At 36.2% G+C, this 21,906-nt stretch overlaps 2 protein-coding genes across 2 annotated transcripts; both read right to left on the minus strand.

Moving 5' to 3' along the window:
* Nucleotides 1–479: 479 nt before the first annotated feature.
* Nucleotides 480–2,901, minus strand: LOC141847022 (endoglucanase 8-like). The gene is made up of 7 exons (XM_074735016.1): nt 2,740–2,901; nt 2,242–2,658; nt 2,026–2,118; nt 1,738–1,923; nt 1,341–1,425; nt 1,074–1,237; nt 480–809 (listed from the first exon to the last, which is right to left on the minus strand). The coding sequence occupies exons 1-7, from the start codon at nt 2,899–2,901 to the stop codon at nt 480–482; spliced, it is 1,437 nt and encodes a 478-aa protein (XP_074591117.1).
* A 7,082-nt stretch (nt 2,902–9,983) lies between these two features.
* Nucleotides 9,984–12,281, minus strand: LOC141847448 (endoglucanase 8-like). The gene is made up of 7 exons (XM_074735495.1): nt 12,120–12,281; nt 11,611–12,027; nt 11,386–11,478; nt 11,099–11,281; nt 10,741–10,825; nt 10,482–10,645; nt 9,984–10,307 (listed from the first exon to the last, which is right to left on the minus strand). The coding sequence occupies exons 1-7, from the start codon at nt 12,279–12,281 to the stop codon at nt 9,984–9,986; spliced, it is 1,428 nt and encodes a 475-aa protein (XP_074591596.1).
* Nucleotides 12,282–21,906: the final 9,625 nt, after the last annotated feature.

Here is a 21,906-nt window from a genome sequence, read left to right on the forward strand (position 1 = left end):
GTATTTATCGGTACTTATATGCTTGCCTAAATTAATTTTTTTAAAAGGATATCCTTAAGAGCAACCGCAACGCTGATTAATTAGAGCTGTTATAATGCCCCATATCAATTGGGGCATTATAACGCTTGAACGCATTCAAGTTTTTTTTATTTTTTAATTATATTTATTAAATAGTTAATTTTAACGGTTATTAACGGTTAATTTTAATTAATATGATTGATATATTAGGTTGTCTGTACTATCCAAGTGATCTAATTCTCAGATACACATTTTTATATATAATTACACATCGTTCAACTAAACTGAACAAAAGTGATCTAAAATGTACCACTAGTGAATTAAGTCGATCCACTGGAAATGAAATCACCGACGAACTAGCTCATTTGGTAACATTTATTAATTGATCCGGTCCCGGCCGGCCCAGCTTGTACAACAATATTAAGTAATGCAATTTCAAGCTTCGACATTGTTAATTAATTTTAATTCCAATGATTAACGAAGTAAGCAAACACACCGACAAACGGCGCATTGACATAAGTGGTGGGTTCCGACAGCGCCGGCTGGCCCCGATCGTCGGAATATAAATCTGTTCCATTGTTAGGCCCTCCCACAATAGCTCCAGTCAACTCGTTGGCATTAGGGTCGGGCTTATAGAAGTCAGGCATGAAATCATGGCATGCGATGAACGAGGGATGCGCGGCGAGGGACAGGAGGGAGGAGGCTCTGTGATGAATTCGCCGAGGGTACTTGGCGCCGTAGCCGACCATGTAAGACATTCCCATCGGGTTGTCGCCCAAGACATAGTCGGCCTACATGCATCAACAAACAATATAATTAATGAAAAAGAAATGATATGCAACATGAAAAAAATATAATCAACATGACACACTCAACTGCATGGCTGTGGGTCCCACATCCATGCAGTTGAGTGTGTCATGTTGATTTCATGTTGTATTTTTTCATACTGCATATCATTGCTCTTAATGAAATTAAGTGCATGCGTGACGACCGATAAATTAATATATGCGGACGATGGGTTTTGATCGATGATGGTAAATTAATTAATTAATTACCTGAGTTTTCGCAAATTCTATAAGCTTCCAAGGGGGAAATTGGGTGTTGCCGCAAGTGATGGTTCCATTAGCTTCTGTGAGATATTTAGCATAGATAAGAGCAAGCAAAGAAAGTGAACCCACGACCTGATTGTTGCACCCTTCGGTCTTAAAGAGAAGACCCCCTGCACATAAATAAATTATATTAACTAAGTAAATTATATATATAATATAATATTTAATTTTAATTGGATCGAGAAAATATTGATAATTAATTGACGATCGAACCTGGTGTGTATTTGACGGTCCTGGTGGGGGATTCTGGCAACACCGAGCATGCAAAGGTTTGAGCTTCAGTATGGTACCAACCAATCTGCAATTTTGTTAATTTAAAAATTATTAAAATAATAATAATTTAAAAAAGTAAATATATAGTATGAATTATTTATATTACTAATATATCTAAGTTAATTCCAATGGAACTAATTAATTGTTGGTAGAACTCTTCACTTTCGCTAGTATAATTAATTAAGCCTTTTAATTTAAATGAAACTAGCTAGTTTGCTCCTTTTAAATATAAATATTTTCTAGCAACTAGTCTGAAGTTGCAAGAGCTATATATTAAGGTGTAAATATTTTACTATATAATTAATTTTGAAATAAATTTTGGATATATGAAAATTAATACCTGGCTTTGGAGGACGTAGGTTCCTGCATGTTTATTGTCCCATGAAAACTCAGTGTCAATATAATACGACCCAGTTGTTTCTTCCATGAGTTTGATTTTTCGAATGGCTTTATCAACATGTTTTTGGTATTTTTGGTTATTGGTGGCTTTTTTCAACCATGCTGCTCCCCAAGCTAACTCATCCTGCAACAGCAAAAAATATATAAATATTTTATTAAAAATAAAAAAAACAATTAATTAAAATTAACTTCTTAATCTCTTAATTTCATATATAATTATAATTACTTGGTAGCCACTGAAATCGCAGTAAAATGGGCAGATTGCCTCGCCAATGCTATCGTTGTATGAACCCTGATAGGTATTGGCGAAATAATAAGTCTGCAAAAAAATTTAAAAAAAAACAAATTAATTAAAAAATTTTAAAAAGAAAGGAAAAATCGAATCAACTTCTAAACCCTAATCACTTCTATATATATTAATTTCAGGGTGGGTTTCAAATACCTCTTCCGCTTTAGACAACAAGAGCTTGGAGTACTTATGGTCGTACTTCCTGAAGGCGATCGAGGCAGCAGCCAGCGCGGCGGCGATCTCGCCGGCGACCTCGGAGCCCGGGTGAGTGGTGTTGACGGCGTACACGGGCCGCGGGGTGTCCATGTCCTCGGGCCGTTCCCAGCAGTTGTGGTCGCTGTTGGGGTTGCCCACCATGGCGTAGACCGTGTTGGGCAGGTCGGCCGTGGCCTTCAGCAAGAAATCTGTGTTCCATCTCAGAGTTTCTGCAGCATTAATCCACTCGTCTGCCTTGGCCATCCCGTCGCCGAACTCGATGATGCTCCACGCCAACATCGTCGCCGTGAACGCCATCGGAAAGCTGTACTTCACGTTGTCCCCGGCGTCGTAGTATCCCCCCGTCAGATCAACCTAAACAAACAAATAGCTCATCGATCGATTACAAGCATGCACAAGTATAGGCAGGCTTGTATATATAGCTTGTCGTCTTACACCACCCTCTTGGCCATCGCGTAGAGCCGAGTCCTTTCTCCAAGTCATGCGCTGCCAAGAAGGAAGCTTGCCTGACCGCTGCCCTTCGAAGAACAACAAGCTCTGGTATAGCGCGAGCTTGTAATCGTGCTTTTGCGCCAATCCAACCGATGCCGTTGACATCAACAACAACACAGCACAAACAATCACATGACTTCTTCTCTCCATCGACATTTAGTTTCTCCTAAAATCTCACATCAATTCTAGGTCTTCTTAATAGGTATTTATAGAAATGCATGATATTCATATGGATAGGTGTTCATTTTGGACACCATTGTTCATCTCATATATCGATATCCTCCTCACTTGCCATTACCAGGGTTTATTATTCATTTTTTTTTGTATTTAACCAACCAATGATTAATTTCTTCAATTGAGAGAAAGAGAATATTTTTTTTAAGAGAATAGTAGGAATTCTCTTATTAATTTTGTCATTTGAAAAAAAAATGTGAAGGAAAAATATGGGAAATGACTTTGAAAGAATTTCTTTTTGGTTGGTAGGTGTTTTCTTGTGATTGATTTAATAGGTGCTTTCTTTTACATTCATATTATAGATTGGGTTCATATCTCTGGTAATTGATATGACTAGATTGTAGATATGGAAAAAATAAGAACTTAGCTGGACCTTGCCAAAAAGTAAAGTCCAGCCAGTTTTTACTTCTCACAAGATATATGAAAATTTTAATCTATTCCATAACGTATAAATTTTAAAATATATAATTTCAAATTGAAATAGTATATAAATATATAGCAATTATTCATGGGATATATACACACACACGACATCATATTCGAGACGCCCAAAAATATTCCAAGTGCCCGGAATAGTAAGTGTTATTGTTTAGTTTTTTTATTTTTTTACTTATAGTTAAACTATTTAAGATTTTTCTTTTAGGATTTAGGAGTTGAGCTATAGTATTAAGTATAAAAAAAATTAAAACGAAAAAAATTTAGTTGCTCACTAAGTATGCCGAATAAGAAGTGCAGGATAACAATCTGGCATACCCCATGAGCAACTAATTTTTTTTCATTTTAATTTTTTTTACTTAATACTATAACTCAATCCCTAAAGGGGAACTCTTAAATGACTTAATCATAAGCCAAACAAAAATAAATAAAAATATAAAAATGACACTTTTACTGTTCTGGGTGGCCTGATGTCGCACACAAATCACATATTTTAAGGCACATAGTATATGATACCATTTGTTAGGACCGATGAAATCAATATATCTCTACAATGGTATAATATTATTCACTTTGAGACTAAGCCCTCATGATTTTATTTTTGAATTTTACCTTTTATATATATATGCAATTAGTGGGAGAGATAACAATTATTCAATGTAGAAATGGGAAGGAAGCACGATTTTAATTTTATTTATTTATTTTACTAAATTTTCACTTGTCACTAATGTTAGGACTCCTACGAGTTAAAGGGGAGTAAATAGCTCCTTCGTGTCAATTGAATGCGTAGTGAAAACTTGAATTAAATTCGACACTACATGTACAACACTAAGATTTTACTTGATCCACTGCCTTTCAAGGCGATTACTCTAGCGATATATCACCACTATTCCTTCTCGGATATCTTCCGAAGACAGAAGTCTCTTTCTCTTACAACACATGTTATTTATAAGCAACACAAAGAGACAAATACAAATGAATGTAAAAGACTTTACAATTTGAGAAAACTTTACTTTGGATACTTTGTTGTCGCTTTGGATTACCCCTTGATGGGAAAATACAGTAACACTTCGTCCCCAAACCCTTAAGAACTGACTCCTTTAAAATATCTCAAAATCTTCTTTTATAGGGTTGTTGTTCGGATTGATTTTCGCCTATCAATCAATTGATCTTATCTATCAGTCGATTGATCAATTGTAGATTCGAACGTTACTCTGATCCGTTAACTCAACAACTCCATCCACCTTAACATCAGTCAACTATTGTCTAATCATTTGAATCCCACAGTCGAGTTTTGAACGAGGACTCGACCTCTATCCACATAGAGAAATAGTCAACTACCATCAAGAGGAACTTCTTTTGGTGGGGGTCGGTCGGGAAAGGACCGATAATATTCATTTCCTATTGATCAAATGGGCAGAAAATAGTGGATGTCTTCAGTAACTTCGTTGAAGCTCGGGAGAGATTCTAATGCTTTTGACAATTGATGCAAGTGTGAATTAGCTGAGCCGAGTCTATCTATAGAATCTATCAAAAATATCCTGCTAGTAATACTTTTACAGCCATAATTCGACCACCTACGTGGTTACCACAAGTGCCTTGATGAATTTCCTATAAAATGTAATCAACATCTTTAGAACCCAAACATCTGAGTAGAGGTCGAGAAAAAACCTTCTTGTATAAACAGTTTTCAATCAATGTGAACCGAGTTGCTCGCCTTTTGAGGAGTCAAGCTTGCTCAAAATGGTCAAATAGAATACCCTGTATTAGGTAACAGATGAACAAAAGACGCTAGTCGACTGGCTTGTCCTACGCAAGTGTCTGGTCTGTTTGCGAGATTAAATGAACTCGGGTGGCCAAACTGTCTAACATCCATGTGGCCAAAGCACTTATCATTTTAGCGAGCTCATCGATCTTTTGATTTTCAGCTCGAGGTATCTTCTACAAGATGACTTCTTGGAAGTTGGAACTCGGTCCATAATTTTTTTGCTCGCCTCAATATAACTTCGAAGTTGATCATTCTTGGTCTCGAATGTCCCTTCTATTTGTTATGTGGCCAACTGGGAGTCAAAGTGAAAGATAATTTGAGAAGCCCCAACATGCTTGGCCACTCGGAGTCTAGCCAGCAGTGCTTCATATTCAGCCTCTTTATTAGAGGCTCGAAAATTCAATTTGATGACGTTCTACAGAATTTCTTCATAGGGTGAAATCAATAGCACTTCGATCCTGCTGCCTTGCTTTGTTGAGGATCCATCCACGATGATAGTTGTGCAATGTCTGAGATTCTTAGGAGATGACATATCTTGCAATGTTTGGACTTTTTTCGAGTTGACTTCAATTCTTCGCTCAATTACAATATACCTGAAGAAACACCCACTCTTGAATTCAAATAAGCACTTACTTGGGTTCAGCTTGAGATTGTACTAGCACAAAGTGTCATGAGTCTCCTCAATGTCATTGATTAGTTTTTTGACTCAGGTACTTTTGATTAGAATGTCATCTACATATATAGACCTCAACATTCTTGTCCGTCTCATATTTGAATACGATCCATCAACCATTGGTAGGCCACCTCTATATTCTTTAGTTCAAAGGGCATAATAGTATAGTAAAAAATTCCGTCGGAGGTGGCAAACCTAACATTTTCTTGATCTTTAACCTACAAGAGAATTTTGTGATAGCCCTGATATGCATCCAACATGCATATGAGTTCACAACTTGAGGTTGATTTCACTTTGTTGAGATCTCGAAAGTTCACACAGACCCCTCCATTTATCCCCTAGCTTGGGAACCACTACCACATTTGCCAACTAAGTAGAAAAATGAACTTCCCGAATGTGGCTGACCTCCATTAACTTGGTAACCTCCACTCTGATGATCTTATCTTCCTAGGGTCTAAAGTGTCGCTTCTTTTGTCAAATTGAATTAGTTTCTAGGTTAATGTTGAGTCGATGCTTCATGATCTGGGCAATACTCCCATGACTTCCTTAGTTAACCATGCAAAGATATCCTAATTGCGAGAGAGACATGTGATTACATTTTGTTTCAACTCAGGAGGGAGATCGCTTGTAGCCCGAGTAGTTCGGTTGGTTGCTTAGGCATTATCGACAACTCTTCATGTCTAGTCGAGTTGGCGGGACATCATGGACAAGTTGTACTTCGACTCCACGAGTTTTACGACTTTTTCGTGAGTCAACCCATACCACCTCAATATAGCACTTCCTCAAGATCGTCTGATACTTCGTCCATGAGTTTTACGATGACTTTTTCGTGAGTTAACCCATACTACCTCGATATAGCACTTCCTCGAGATCGTCTGATCGCCTTTGACCTCTCACACATGATCATCCACAGGACACTTCATCTTTTGATGATAAATAGAAATCACTGGTTGGAAGGAGCTCAATATGAGTCATCCTAAGATGACATTGTAATTGGATGGGGCATCGACCACTGTGAAGGCAACGGTCTGAGTTCACCTCAAGGACCCTTCTCCCAAAGACAATGAGAGACTGATTTGTCTCAACAGTTCTACAATCATGTCTCGTGAATCTAAATAGTGCAATGGAGATGGATTGTAATTCATGTTGGTCTATTTGCATTTGGTCAAAAGCTATTTTGAAAACACATTGACTGAACTCCCTGTATCGACGAAGACTCTTGCTATGTTGTAGTTAGCTATGACAACCTTTATCAATAGAGGATCTTCATGGGGAGTAGCTACTCCATCACGATCTCGGGGGGTTGATGCTGATCAATGGGTCTGTCTTTACTTGAGATTTGGCATCAACCCCATAACTCTCGAATCTTCGACCATGGGCTTTTCATGTTTGGTTAAAATCTCCGTTGGTCGAACCTCCTGAGATCATATTGATATCCCCTCAGTGAGGGGGATCTCCTCTTGCATTATAAGTACCGACTATCTTATGGCATTCGGTTGGTTCTTGAGACCGAGACCTCATTCGCAGTGAATTATCCCTTTGACGATCAGTTCGATGACTGAGTGATTCTCTTCCGTGAGTGGATCAATGCTCTTAATTTTCTCTCGAGCATATCGGGTAGGCGACCATCGAGTTGCCCTTGGGGGTGATCTTGGGTAGGCAAGCATTCATCGACTGCGTGATGAAGCTCTTTAGCATACTGCCAACACTTGTGGGTGAAATGTCCTAGAGTGCGGTGATAGGTGCAATATCACTCCAACTAATCATTATCTAATCTATTGGGATAGTCCGAAGTTGAGACCACTTCTACCATTTGAACAGTTCATCCATTTGTTCAAGCCAAGACAAACTGATGGGGTTTGAATGACTCCTTGTGTCGAAAGGGTGGGGAGGAGCCTTGTGTTCAGATCGAGCTGACATTAATGTCGGCTCCACGACCTCCTTTCTTGTAGCTTGGGTTTCCTCCACGTTGATATATTTCTGTGCGCGTCCCAATAGAAGGTCAAAATTCATTGGAGGTTTTTTACCAGAGACTGAAAAAGGTCTCCCTCTTGTAAACCTTGAGAGAAAGCGCTTATGAGCACTTCAAATGTTGCTGAGGGCACATCCATGGTTACTTTATTGAACCAATGAATATAATCCTTTAAGCTTTCTTTAGTAGTCTGCTTCATGACAAACAAATTTAGTGGTGTCTTCTAATACTCTTGATGTTGGTGAAGTGTTGCAGGAATGCGGCCTTGAAGTCGACGAAGGTTCGAATTGATACAAATGGGAATTGATACAAATGGTAGTCGATCGAATCATCGATGAGTGTGGTAGGATAAGGTCATTAGAAAGACTCTACACTTGACACCATCTATGTATTGATGCAGCATGATATCTTTCTCGAACCATCCTAAGTGATCCTCGGGATCAAACGATCCATTATAATTCCCAAGCTGAGGTGCTCGAAAATTGTGAGGTAGTTCATTATTCAAAACATGATTCGAAAAAGGTGTGTCATCAACAGGTAAGGATTCTTTACCTTTATTCCTGTCTGGAGGTGGTGTTTCTCCCGCCCTCAATCCGTCAAAGTCCTCTTCAGGCAAGACCACAGTCTTACATTGTTGTTTAGTGAAGATGGTAGGGGGGACCAACTAAGCCTCTCGGCCCTTGGCTAGGAAGAGGCGGTGCCTCAAGCCCTCAACTGAGACATCGGGTACTTTATTCGAAGATGGATTCATTAGAGGAAGTCTTTGTAGAATTCACTACACTGCCCGATCAACTAATGCTTGAAACTCGTCTCTAGCCATGGTGATGGTCTCACCATGAGCTTCGTCTCCTGCAATTCTAGGGCCTTCAATAGTTCTCTTTTGAGTTCCACCATCTCAATATCTTAGTTCATGTGATTCCCACAGATGGTACCATTTGTTCTTGTCTGAGATCATGGTCTGGTGAGTCACCAGTGAATTGCCTTTAAAGTTGACTGGGTCTTCTGATGATCTGATGAGGGGAGAGACTATCCAGAACCTTTGTTGGGGAAGAAGACATCGGGACTATCTGCAAGACTTAATCAGAGGTCAGAATGAGCGCCAAGGCAGGGCTTGACATGGTTACTCCGATACTCAAGTTAGGATTACTTGAGAGATAGATAGTAGAGAGAAACAACAAGAAGAAGAAGCTTAGTGGAGTACTTGGGAGAGAGAGTGTGTCCTTCTCAATTACCTTCTCCAGGATTTATATAGCTATCTGAAGAGAATCTCCATGTTAGACGTGTCGTTATCCTTCATTATCCTCGTATGGGCTGGTGGGAGACCAGATTCAACAATTGTTATTGATCTCTCCATTCACCGGACGTCATGAGTTTGGTGGATGGTACCTAAGGGACCAAGTCTGACAATTGCATAATTGTTCTGTCTAATGGCGTAATCAAAATCCTCCACTGTCCTGGGTTAATTAGTAGGGCTGAACTAGGCTATTTTTATTTTTTAAATTTTAATTTAATATATTAAATTAAAAATTATTGGACTGCACTGGCTACGCCAATGGTTCTATCACCCATGTGATGTCAAGTGTCTGGAGAATATTCGTCGTTGTTATCTGTTTTAGAGGTGACCAAGTTGAAGGAGGAGTCAAGGGGTCTGAGACCTCTGGAGTCGAGTGACCGAGTTGAAAGATGAGTTGAGAGATCTGAACCCTCTGGAGTCGAGTGAACGAGCTAAAGGAGTAGTTGATCGGGCTTGAACCCTCTAGAGTCAGGAGGTCATTTTGACCTTCATCTATGACTTTGATCTTCCACTTATGTTTAACTGTCAACTTGACTCTGCCATTTGTAAATTATTTTTCTACCATATCAATGACCATTAGTTGTAACATGAACACAAGGACTAAAGCAAACAATTGAATTGCTATTTTTAGCTTTTTAGCAAGTTTATCCTGATTAGTTGTTTGATCACTTTGATAAAGCACTGTTCTATATCTCGATGTCAAAATCAACCTGGCAGGTGTGCGTCATTTGGTAAAATGTCGAACATTTATTAATTAATTGATCCCATGCCATCCCGGCCGGCCCAGCTTGTACAACAATATTAATCAATTTCAATGATTAACGAAGTAAGCAAACACACCGACAAACGGCGCATTGACATAAGTGGTGGGTTCGGACAGTGCCGGCTGGCCCCGATCGTCGGAATATAAATCTGTTCCATTGTTAGGCCCTCCGACGATAGCTCCGGTCAACTCGTTGGCATTAGGGTCGGGCTTATAGAAGTCAGGGGCGAAATCTTGGCACGCAATGAACGAGGGATGCGCGTCGAGCGACGGGAGGGAGGAGGCCCTGTGATGAATTCGCCGAGGGTACTTGGCGCCGTAGCCGACCATGTAAGACATTCCCATTGGGTTGTTGCCCAAGACGTAGTCAGCCTATATGCATCAACAAAAAAATAAATAAATAAATTTCAGTTAGTCTCATTGACTATCGCTAAAAGTGAACATGCATCAACAAACAAATAATTAATGAAAGTGTGTGATGACCGATAATTAATTAATATATGCGGACGATGGGTTTTGATCGATGATGGTAAAATAATGAATTACCTGAGTTTTCGCAAATTCTATAAGCTTCCAAGGGGGAAATTGGGTGTTGCCGCAAGTGACGGTTCCATTAGCTTCTGTGAGATATTTAGCATAGATAAGAGCAAGCAAAGAAAGTGAACCCACGACCTGATTGTTGCACCCTTCGGTCTTAAAGAGAAGACCCCCTGCACATAAATAAATTATATTAACTAAGTAAATTATATATATATATAATTTTAATTGGATCGAGAAAATATTGATAATTAATTGACGATCGAACCTGGTGTGTATTTGATGGTCCTGGTGGGGGATTCTGGCAACACCGCGCATGCAAAGGTTTGAGCTTCAGTATGGTACCGACCAATCTGCAATTTTGTTAATTAAAAAATTATTAAATGGAAAGTTTTCTCGGGTCGGGTCAAAAATAAAATAATAATAATTTTTAAAAATAAATATATAGTTTTATTAAAATTATTTATATTAATAATATATATATCTAAGTTAATTCCAATGAAACTAATTAATTGTTGGTATAATATAGTTCACTTTCGAAATAAAATTTGAATGGATTTTTTTTGAAAAAAATATATTTATTTATATTTATGTTCATTAATTGATATATGAAAATTAATTAATACCCGGCTTTGGAGGACGTAAGTTCCTGCATGTTTGTTGTCCCATGAAAACTCAGTGTCAATATAATAAGACCCAGTTTCTTCTTCCATGAGTTTGATTTTTCGAATGGCTTTATCAACATGTTTTTGGTATTTTTGGCTATTGGTGGCTTTATTCAACCATGCTGCTCCCCAAGCTAACTCATCCTGCAACAGCAAAAATATATATAAATTTTTATTAAAAATAAAAAGCAATTAATTAAAATTAACTCCTTAATCTCTTAATTTCATATATTAATTATATTAATTACTTGGTAGCCACTGAAATCGCAGTAAAATGGGCAGACTGCGTGGCCAATGCTATCGTTGTATGAGCCCTGGTAGGTGTTTGCGAAATAATAAGCCTGCAAAAAAATATTAAAAATAATTTAAAATATTTAAATAACAATTGCAAAAAAAAATAAAAAAAGGAAAAATCGAATCAACTTCTAAACCCTAATCACTTATATATTAATTTCAGGGCGGGTTTCAAGTACCTGCTCCGCTTTAGACAACAAGAGCTGGGAGTAGGTATGGTCGTAGGTCCTGAAGGCGATCGAGGCAGCAGCCAGCGCGGCGGCGATCTCGCCGGCGACCTCGGAGCCCGGGTGAGTGGTGTTGACGGCGTACACGGGCCGCGGGGTGTCCATATCCTCGGGTCGTTCCCAGCAGTTGTGGTCGCTTATGGGGTTGCCCACCATGGCGTAGACCGTGTTGGGCAGGTCGGCCGTGGCCTTCAGCAAGAAATTTGTGTTCCATCTCAGAGTTTCTGCAGCATTAATCCACTCGTCTGCCTTGGCCATCCCGTCGCCGAACTCGATGATGCTCCACGCCAACATCGTCGCCGTGAACGCCATCGGAAAGCTGTACTTCACGTTGTCCCCGGCGTCGTAGTATCCCCCCGTCAGATCAACCTAAACAAATTAACAAATAGATCATCGATCGATTACAAGTAGTTCCGATCCTCGTACGTAGGCATGCATGTATATATAGTTTGTCGTCTTACACCACCCTCCTGGCCATCGCGTAGAGCCGAGTCCTTTCTCCAGGTCATGCGCTGCCAAGAAGGAAGCTTGCCTGATCGCTGCCCTTCGAAGAACAACAAGCTCTTGTACAGCGCGAGCTTGTAGTCAAGCTTTTGCGCCAATCCAACCGATGCCGTTGACATCAACAACAACACAGCACAAACAACAACGCAACTTCGATTCTGCATCGACATTTTCTTCTTTTCCTGTCAAGTCAATTATATTCTTTGCCATCTTAATTGGTATTTTATAGACACCTGGTTATATTTATGGATAGTGGTTCATTTTGGGCACCATTATTCATCTCATTTATCAGCATCATCACTTGTCATAAGGTAAATTGAATCTTAATAGTTTATTCCATTTGGGAATTGATACCATCCTTACAATTATTCATGTCGAATTTTGTCTACAGTGTTGACATTTGAATAACTCTTCGGTTGGTAGGTATTGTAACTGATATTATTGCAATGGATTTAATAGATGCTTTCTTTTACATTCATATTATGAATTGGGCTCACCTCTATCAGACAAACATGAAAGAGTTTACCTTATAAGATATAAAAAAAATAAGAAGACTTTGATCTTTTATATAACTTTCAATTTCAATTTCAAATATATATACATATGTGGTTATGATTAATGGTATATATTAAATGGGAAGGAAGCACAATTTTAATCTTATTTTATTTATTTTACCATTTTCCACTTGTCACTAATTTTTGGTAACTCAAATTAACATATAGAACCCTTCATCCAAATATAAGAAAGTGCACAAGTTCTTCCCTTGTATATATATATATATATATATTGCTTTTGCAATATTCATTTTTGGTTTGTGTATGAAAGAAAAGTGCACTCATAATATTTGCCTAAATGATCTAATTTGGTGTCATTTAATGTTGTTATATCTGGTGTTGATTGAATTATATGCTTGCCTAAATTAATTTTTTGAAGGATATCATCTTTAATGATTGATATATTAGCTAGGTTGCCTAGATTATCCAAGTGATTGGATTCTTAGGTAGGCATTATTAATAACATACCATGAACAAATTACAATATTGATCTAATTAAAATACATAAATTTGGCTTATCAATTCATTAGTTTAATTTCGATTGCATAATAGGTTAAATTATTGGTCGATTGAACTTACACAAACAATTAAAATCAAACATAATTTTTAAACTATGTATATAGAGTTAAATTGATATAGTGTTTCAATAAAACTTATGCAAAGACATCCATTACACACAATTGTAGCAAAGGTAATTATGCTCACTCCAGGCATCTCTCACAAACTCATTCCCGGATTATGTGAAGGGAGATAAATCACGGGGTCAGCTTATAGCCGACCTCCTAGTGGCATTCTTTACACACAAGCATGATGTGCGTTTGTGTTGGTGGTACACGAATCTCTCTCAGAAGCAACAATCTTAAAACATTTTTTTTATTTTTAATGAAAGTTGATGTGTTTTCGTCTCTTTATTATGAATTTTGAATACTTTCTCACTATAAAACCCACAGCATTTAGTAAAGAAATTAGTGATATATCGATCTTAATTTAACGACCACATGTTAATAAATCCGTCGCTAAATTTTAAATTTTTATTTTTGAATTTTAGTAATTATGACCGAATTTAAATCATTTAGTTACAATTTTAAGATAGAGTAACAATCGGATGAGTTCTTTTCAAAAGTTGCATATCTTGTATCTTATTTTTGGAGAAGATAATAAAGATGTAAATTATAGAATCATTAGGCTATGGTTTATTTTACTGTCGAACAAAACTTATACGAAGGAATTCTTTAAGTTCTATTACTATTTTGTTAAAATAAAAAATTATTGTTATGGTCGCGAGGAGTAGGGTGCGGTTAGTCAAGTCCGAGAGAGGCTATATCAAGTTCAACGGCATGGGTCATAGAGCCCGGATCGAGCCGCATCCTCTGAAACCTCCTCCTCAAGTCGATGCCGGCATACCAAGTCAGGGAAATCAGATCCGAACCGGATAGAAGATCTCCGCCACGCTTTCGAGTCTTCCTCAATAAGGGTCCCCACTCCCGAAGTCAACTCAGTCGACTCCTCATCTTCAGGCGGAGTCGGACCAAATCTCGTCTTCTCGAACACCCACCGAAGCCCTCAAGTCGGTACGGGGACCTAGCCAGCTTCTTCAGTGTTGGGTTGTAAGGGTGCAAAAATATAGTCCCACATTTAAAGTACATGAAAAAGATCAAGGGGTTAAAAGGATAAAAAAATATTTCTATTGGTATGAGACCTTTTGGGGAGAGCCGAAGAACAAAGTCATGAGGGCTTAGACCCAAAGTGGACAATATCATACCATTGTGGAGATATTTTGATTTCATCGGTACTAACAAGTGGTATCAGAGCGAGGCCACTCTTCACCGGACTAACCGCCGGATGAGCCATGATCCAGATCTAACCATGTGGTTTGAAACTTAAACAAAGGAAGTGAGTGCTCCCGTGTCTGAATCAAGTAGACACCAAGTGAGAAGTCCTAGTAGGTCGGGTAGACCAAGGGGCAAAAAGTCCTAGTTGCGACTAGGTGGGAAGTCCTAGTAGGTCGGGTGAATCGAGGGGAAAAAAGTCCTAGCTGCGGCTAGGTGGGAAGTCCTAGTAGGTCGGGTGGGCCGAGGGGTAAAAAAGTCCTGGTGGGTAGGGGGATTGTTGGGTTGTAAGGGTGCAAACATAGTCCCACATCTAAAATACATAAAAAAGATCATGAGGTTAAAAGGATGGAAAATATCTCCATTGGTATGAGACCTTTTGGGGAGAGCCCAAGAACAAAATCATGAGGCCTTAGGCTCAAAGTGGATAATATCATACCATTGTGAAGATATTTTGATTCTATTGGTACTAACATTCAAGTCGACTCGGCCGCACAAGAACATCTTCTCTCACGGCGGTCCGGGCCCCCTAACGCTTCTTTCCCGAGCCGAATCGACCCATTCGGGCATAAGACATGCCGAACGTGACATGACTCCTCTTTTAATACAAGTCAACGATGGGACATATGCGCTGACTATACCATACCTTCTGACACATTTATAACGGTGATGGAACTTCAATCACCTCTTTGACATGACATCACGTCCTCAATTCATATAAAAGGTTAGCTCTGTACTGAAGGAGGTATGCAATCTCACAAACTCTTTTTTTTTTTTTTTGCTCTGGTCTTTTCCTCTTCTCCTTTTCCCTCCCCACAGACTGACTTAAGCATCGGAGTGGTCGCGCCAGGACATCCCCTGGCCTTCCTTCTCGTGGTGTTTGTGGGTGCAGGTCCCAGAAGCTCTATGTCTTCCTCTCTGATCAGGCTATATCAAGTGAGGTGCTGAGAAAGAATAGCGCATCCAGAAGTGAATCTCAACAGGAACAATAATCATATCTAAGAATTTTGTATTATCATGGAAATATCTCCTCTCAACCTAAAAAAAATCAAAATCAAAATTTAGTTAGTTTGTATTTTAGTGAAATATAAATTAAGAAAAATATATAAAAAATATTTATAAAAAATAAAATAAATATATTAGATATTGAAAAACATATGCATAATTTTGATATTTTTTAGTTCTGTAAAGATTGTTGGATTCTTGGTTAGAAATAAAAAAAATAAAAAATAGAATATTTTGGATAATAAATAACTTTTTTGTTTTAAGTAAACATTTTAATGGATTGATCTCACTTATCTTCCTCAATTAAAGTAAATAAGTAGACCAAAGAAAGGATTCTTTCTCTTTTCCTAAGGATTCTTTTCTGCTTTTGATTCCTTTCCTTCCTCAATCCACACCTCTAAGTAAACATGGGATTAGAGTTGACAAATCATGAAATTTTGCCTCAAAGTTTGATCTATTTGTTTTGCATGAAACGTAGTAATGCAATTCATTTTTAAAGCATTTTCTACTAAAATAAATAAATCATGATTGATGAACATTTATGAGATTTTTTTAAAAAAAGAAAATGACTTTTTTTAAAAGGTACCTGGATTAGTTAATTAATCTTTGGATGTAGAGTTAATATCACATTCTGCATACTAAATAAATCTAAAAAGTTAGATGACTTTTGATGTGGCGTCCTAACATCACTAGTTATTCAAACATTGTATACATATGCTTGTAAATTTTAAACTCTAATTATTTGAAAAAAATATCTTATCATTTACCATTACATCATGTCTTATGTCTTAGGGACTAAGAAAATAACTTTTGTTTGATATAATTAGAGGTCATTTTTCATATGTCCTTGTCTCTTTTAAATAATGTTTTATGAATTATGATGTCTTTTTTTTGTTATTTCTTTTTCCAAGTCAATATTTTTGTATGGGCATTTTTTTACTTTTTTCATGAGTTTTCTATGAATCCTACATGATCATTGTATAAGCTATTTGACAATGTTTGTAACATATAGTTAATGATGATGAAGTGATCTGTGAAAAATATTATGAAGTTAAATTGTAATTCGAGTTAATGAAAAAAAAATTACTTTGACAATGGAATAAAAAAGAGATCATTAAAGATTTATGAGATGAAAATACTCTTCAAACCTTGTAAAATGTATTACACGTACACGATGATGACCTACGACTTGACAAGTTAAATCAAACACAAAGTGATATGCTATGGCAATTGTAATTTTCAAAATCTATCAAATATAGAGAGCAAAGTGAAATTTTGAACCGGTTACGTGATTATTTGGTAATCATATAAATAAGATTATATAAGATAACTTGAACCAAACACACCCTTAGAGTATAGGAAATTCAAAATCCATATATATATTTAAAGATGAGAATGGAGAAGATGATTTGAAAATAATCATCACAACAAACTTTTTATTTATAGAGTTTGAATAGTAATAAATATTAAATTGTAACTATTGATAAGTAAATATTAAATAATCTTAATCATTAAATTAAATAATAAAAAACCTCTTCTCTTTGAACGGTCAAAATTATTTTTACTTTTTCAACTATTATAGAGTTGAAAAAAATTATTTCTAATTATTAAGAACAATAAAATAGTAAAAAATTATTAATTGATTATTAAATAATTAATTAACATATATAAATATAAATGTTTTTTATCTAGTTGGTTAGAATATTTAGCTTTCATTAGGAGATTTGGGTTTGGGTTCCACTCTCGGCTATGAATTTTTTTTAAACAAATTTCATATAACAACAATTATATATGAAAAGCCATGTTTGAATCAGTGTGAACCTTAATCGGTTCCAGCTGAATCAAATTCAAACTTATTATATTTTATTCGATTGCTCACGAGTCACTCATGAGCAGAACTCAATTAGAATTTTAATTTTTTATATAATTTTAATTTAAATATATTTAAATTAAAATTTATTCAAATTGAATTTGAATTTAAGTCCTTTCAAATTATAGTTCAAATATCCTCGAACCAAGGTTTGAATAATTCAAATAAAATTGAGCTTGAATTTTATTTGGAATCAAACTCGAGTTAAAATTATTTATATTTTCAAACTTTGAATGTCATATATATTTTTCAAACTCAAATTCAAATATTAATATTTTTATATTATTTAACTTGATTCGATTTATTTACACCCCTAAGGTCTAATTCGAACATAGTCTAAGAGCAACTCCAACCCATCCCCAAAAACTCAAATTTAGTGTAATTTTTACACCAATTCCCTCCAACCAATACCCCAAAGCACATCACCAAATTTGATGATGCTACAGTACATCACCAAATTTGGTGATGCACTGTAGCATCACCAAATTTGGTGATACCATTTTTTTATTTATTTTTTTGTTATATAATTAAATATAAATATAAAATAATATATATTATTGTATTTAAAAATAAATATAATATATATTATTAAATATCATAAATTTATAATTATTATTTTAATTATTAATTATTAATTATTTTAATTATTATGTATGATTTTGTAATATTTTTAAAATATATTTATGTTTGAATAATTATGTAATAAATATTAAAAATAAAAATCATAATAATTATAAATTTAAAAATTTAGCTTATTAAATATAAATTAAACTAAACATTTCGATAAATTTTTTTAAGTCAAATTCGAATCCATACTATTTTATTTGATTGCTCACGAACCACTCATAAGGCGAACTCAAATCGAATTTCATTTTTTTTACATAATCTTAATTTAAATATATTCAAATTAAAATTTATTCGAATTGAACTTAAATTTAAATCATTTGAATAATGGTTAAACTCGAGCTTAAATTGTATTCAAGTCAAAATTATTTATATTTTCTAACTTCAGTTATCATATATATTTTTCAAGCTTAAACTTAAATATTAATATTTTTATATTATTTGATTTGATTCGATCTGTTTACACTTTTAGGGTTCAGTTCAGATCTAGCTCGGGTCAGAACTATCTATTCTCTGAGATGATGACACATATTTTTATGCAATTCAAGTATTAGAGGTGATCAATCTTTTGAATCCATGAATTTTAGAGATGATCAACCCTAATCCTCTACAATCGAGAAGCATGAATGATATATCACTCTACAATCAACAATTTCAAGATTATCGGAGGAAATTAATTTTACGATGCACCGTACCTGAGAATTGATTCATTGATGTTTGGTTAACTGCCGGAGCGCCAGTGATGGCATGTGTTTGGAGTTAGATCGAACGGATGAACCACCTACATCATTTAAATCGAACCAAGTTGGGCTTGGGCCGTTCTAGGCCGAGGCCTATTTATAGTCATGGAGTTCTTATTGTTCGTTCTGTTTCGGTGGGCCCTATATGAGCTTCGTTCCCGTTGCCAAAACGCCATTTGGAGAGATCTCCTACTCTTCTTTGGTCAAGGATGGCGGAGGCGGAGGCGGAGGCGGAGGTGGAGGTGGAGGTGGAGGGCGAGGAGGGAACATGGCCGAGTGGCCATGGTGGTGGAGGAGGGTCGTCGCGGGCCATCTGCTGCCGGGAGCTTCGCCTGCACGAGTTCCCCGAAAGGTACGTGATCCAGTCCGCCGACCCGGATACCCCAGATCACGCCTTCTCTATTGAACGGTTGGATGGGCAGGTCGAGCCCCTTGTCGGTTAGTCTGATCTCATTTCTCCTGTCCTTTCTTCCTCCTTTATCATGCAATTTTCTTCCTGCTAAGATACTACCCTTGGTGCTTGTGATCGTATTCTCGAGTGCTGGAATTTAGATCTTTATTCCGTTTTGTGGTGAATTCTTATTTATTAGTGCAATAAAGAATCGTGATAGTAACTCTCCTACTAAGGCATAGGTTACGAGCAATAGAGTTAAGTGTGATATTTTCGAGGGAAATCGGTCTCTAGATTGGCAGGTGATAAATCGTATGGAAACTCTAGAACTAAGAGGAAATGTGAGTTCATGGAGGGGAATCGACCTCCATATTAGCTCAAAACCAACAATGTCTTCTTCTCAAATAGTTCCTTGACAGATACATCATCTAGTCTCTCAACCTGGATGCCACAGATCACGCCTTCTCACTAATGGCCAGGTTGAGTCCCTCTTCAACTAGTCTGATCAACTTCTCCTGGGCTCCCTTTCTCTTTCATTCTGTGCTTCCTTTCTCTTTCATTCTGTACTTCAATCCCTCCTTTAGGGTTGTAAATGATCTGGGCGTTTGTGAATAAGCTTGGTTTATGGTTTGATAAAATCGTATTATTCACGTTCATATGTTTTGTATTAGCTTGTATAAAATTTAATTATAAATATTTTTTAACTTTTTTCAAATACATAAAATTTTTTATAGTAATTTATAAATGTTTACAATCTTAAATTGTCATAATATGTTAAAAGTAAAAAATAATATAAGGTTCATGTATAAGATCAACGCTTCTTAAGTACAATAATGCCGGTAGTTGATTATCAAATAATAATAATAATAATAATAATAATAATAATAATAATAATAATAATAATAATGTTGGTAGTTGAGCTAGATAAAAAGCTCGAACTCGGCTCAAGTTCGATAAGATTTTTAATAACCAAATTTGAACAATTTTGTTTGCACCCCTACCCTACCTTTTTGGTTGTTTTTTTCTTCCTGTTTGGATTCTAGTTTGGTTGCTCATAATCGTTTTCTTGACTGTTGAATTTTACATCTTGGTTCTATTGTAAGGTGAATTTCTTTGTAATAATGCAATATGAACAAAATTGTGATGGAAACTCTCACACTTTAAGGCATAGGATACCAGAAATAAGAGGAAAATGTGATCTCATTGAGGGAAATTGACTGTAGATTAGCTTAGAACAGAGGATGTTTTCTTCATCATGTAGTCATAGGCTTACACAGATTTATCACTTCTCAAATAAGGAAAAAAGGAGCTAAAATGGAGATTAGCATACTACTCCTAAATTAGAGGTTCACAATAACAAACAAATAAGCTGAAGTAGGAGAAATTTTGATGGATAGTTACTTTGCTAATTAAGATTCCTTCTATTCTACTTCCTAATTGAACTCGCTAAAAAGTTGGCCAGAAAAATCAGTTGGCAATATATCTTGAATGTATCATCCTCCTATGATAAACTAGTTCACTGCTTTAGAATTTCAACTTGAATTTTCTTTCCACTCATAGCAGAACACTTTGTTAGATAGCTTACAGTTACTCTTTAGCTCTCCAGTTGGTATCTGGAAGCTCATTTTAAATAACTTTATTTTCTCCAATCTTTCTTTAAATGTGAGATATGCAATGAAACACTGGATGTAATTTGACTCCTTATAGAATGTCTAGTCAAAACAACTGTTTCTGCCTGCCTTCTATGCCCACAAAAGCAAGCTAATTCTAATGGAAGCTTATGATATGATTGTGCATACACCTCCATTTCATGTGTTGCGATAGCTTGGGCTGTAATTAGTTGGGACTTGGCAGGTCAGAAAATATGAAGGAAAGGACAAGAGGGAAAGGAAAACGAGGGGTAGGAGAAGAGAGAATTTTCTAACTATGCTTACTTGGAGGATGGAAAGTGAGATGAATAACTGTAAATGATTATTTGCTACTCAGGGAAATTGGGATGATTAAATAAAATCAGAAAGGAAAGAAGTCAAATTTGTTAAGCTTCTTCTCTGTTGATAAAATCATATCTGATTCTTTGACTATTAAAATTAACCATATCCTAAGGTTCTTGAATGTTCTACTTTTTTTACATCGAATAAGTTACTAATTTTATTTAACTTCTAAAAGATGGTCCTTGTCATATATGCGATATATATTAGCTTTTCGATATTCACTTTATGCTAATTCCACATTTGCAATGCAGAAAATTTTAGTTCTGTGACTTCTTCAAAAGTCTCTACAATTTTTGGAGTGGTTGGAATTATAAGGTTGCTTGCAGGTACATTTAGTTTTTATTAAGTTGTTAACTATGTGATATCCGAGCTAATTTTGCTTCACGGTTTTGGTTTACCATGTTATATGGGGTTGCTTCTATTAATTTTCAAGTTTGTATCTTCTTTGGTGAGTGAAACTACATCATTCAAGGTTTAATATCTTTTATTAGTTAAATTATAGATTCCATATAAGTTCTGAAAATGTTTTGACATGATTCATGTGATTATGATGTTCATGCGCATGTTCTTGATCCCATCTTGTTTCATATTCAAAAAGATGTTGGGAGGGAGGAACTGAACTAGCTATCATGGCTATTGTGTTTGATAAAAGTTAGCAGCAAAACTTCCAGTAATTGGATTATTGATATGGGGTTCTTTCCCATTGCCAGATCAAGAATTAAATAGATTCCCTGTATTTC

The sequence above is a fragment of the Curcuma longa genome, chromosome 16 (assembly GCF_044706935.1).
Source record: "Curcuma longa cultivar G26 ecotype Majalengka, Jawa Barat chromosome 16, ITB_CL_G26_1.1, whole genome shotgun sequence".
Classification (NCBI taxonomy): Eukaryota; Viridiplantae; Streptophyta; class Magnoliopsida; order Zingiberales; family Zingiberaceae; genus Curcuma; species Curcuma longa.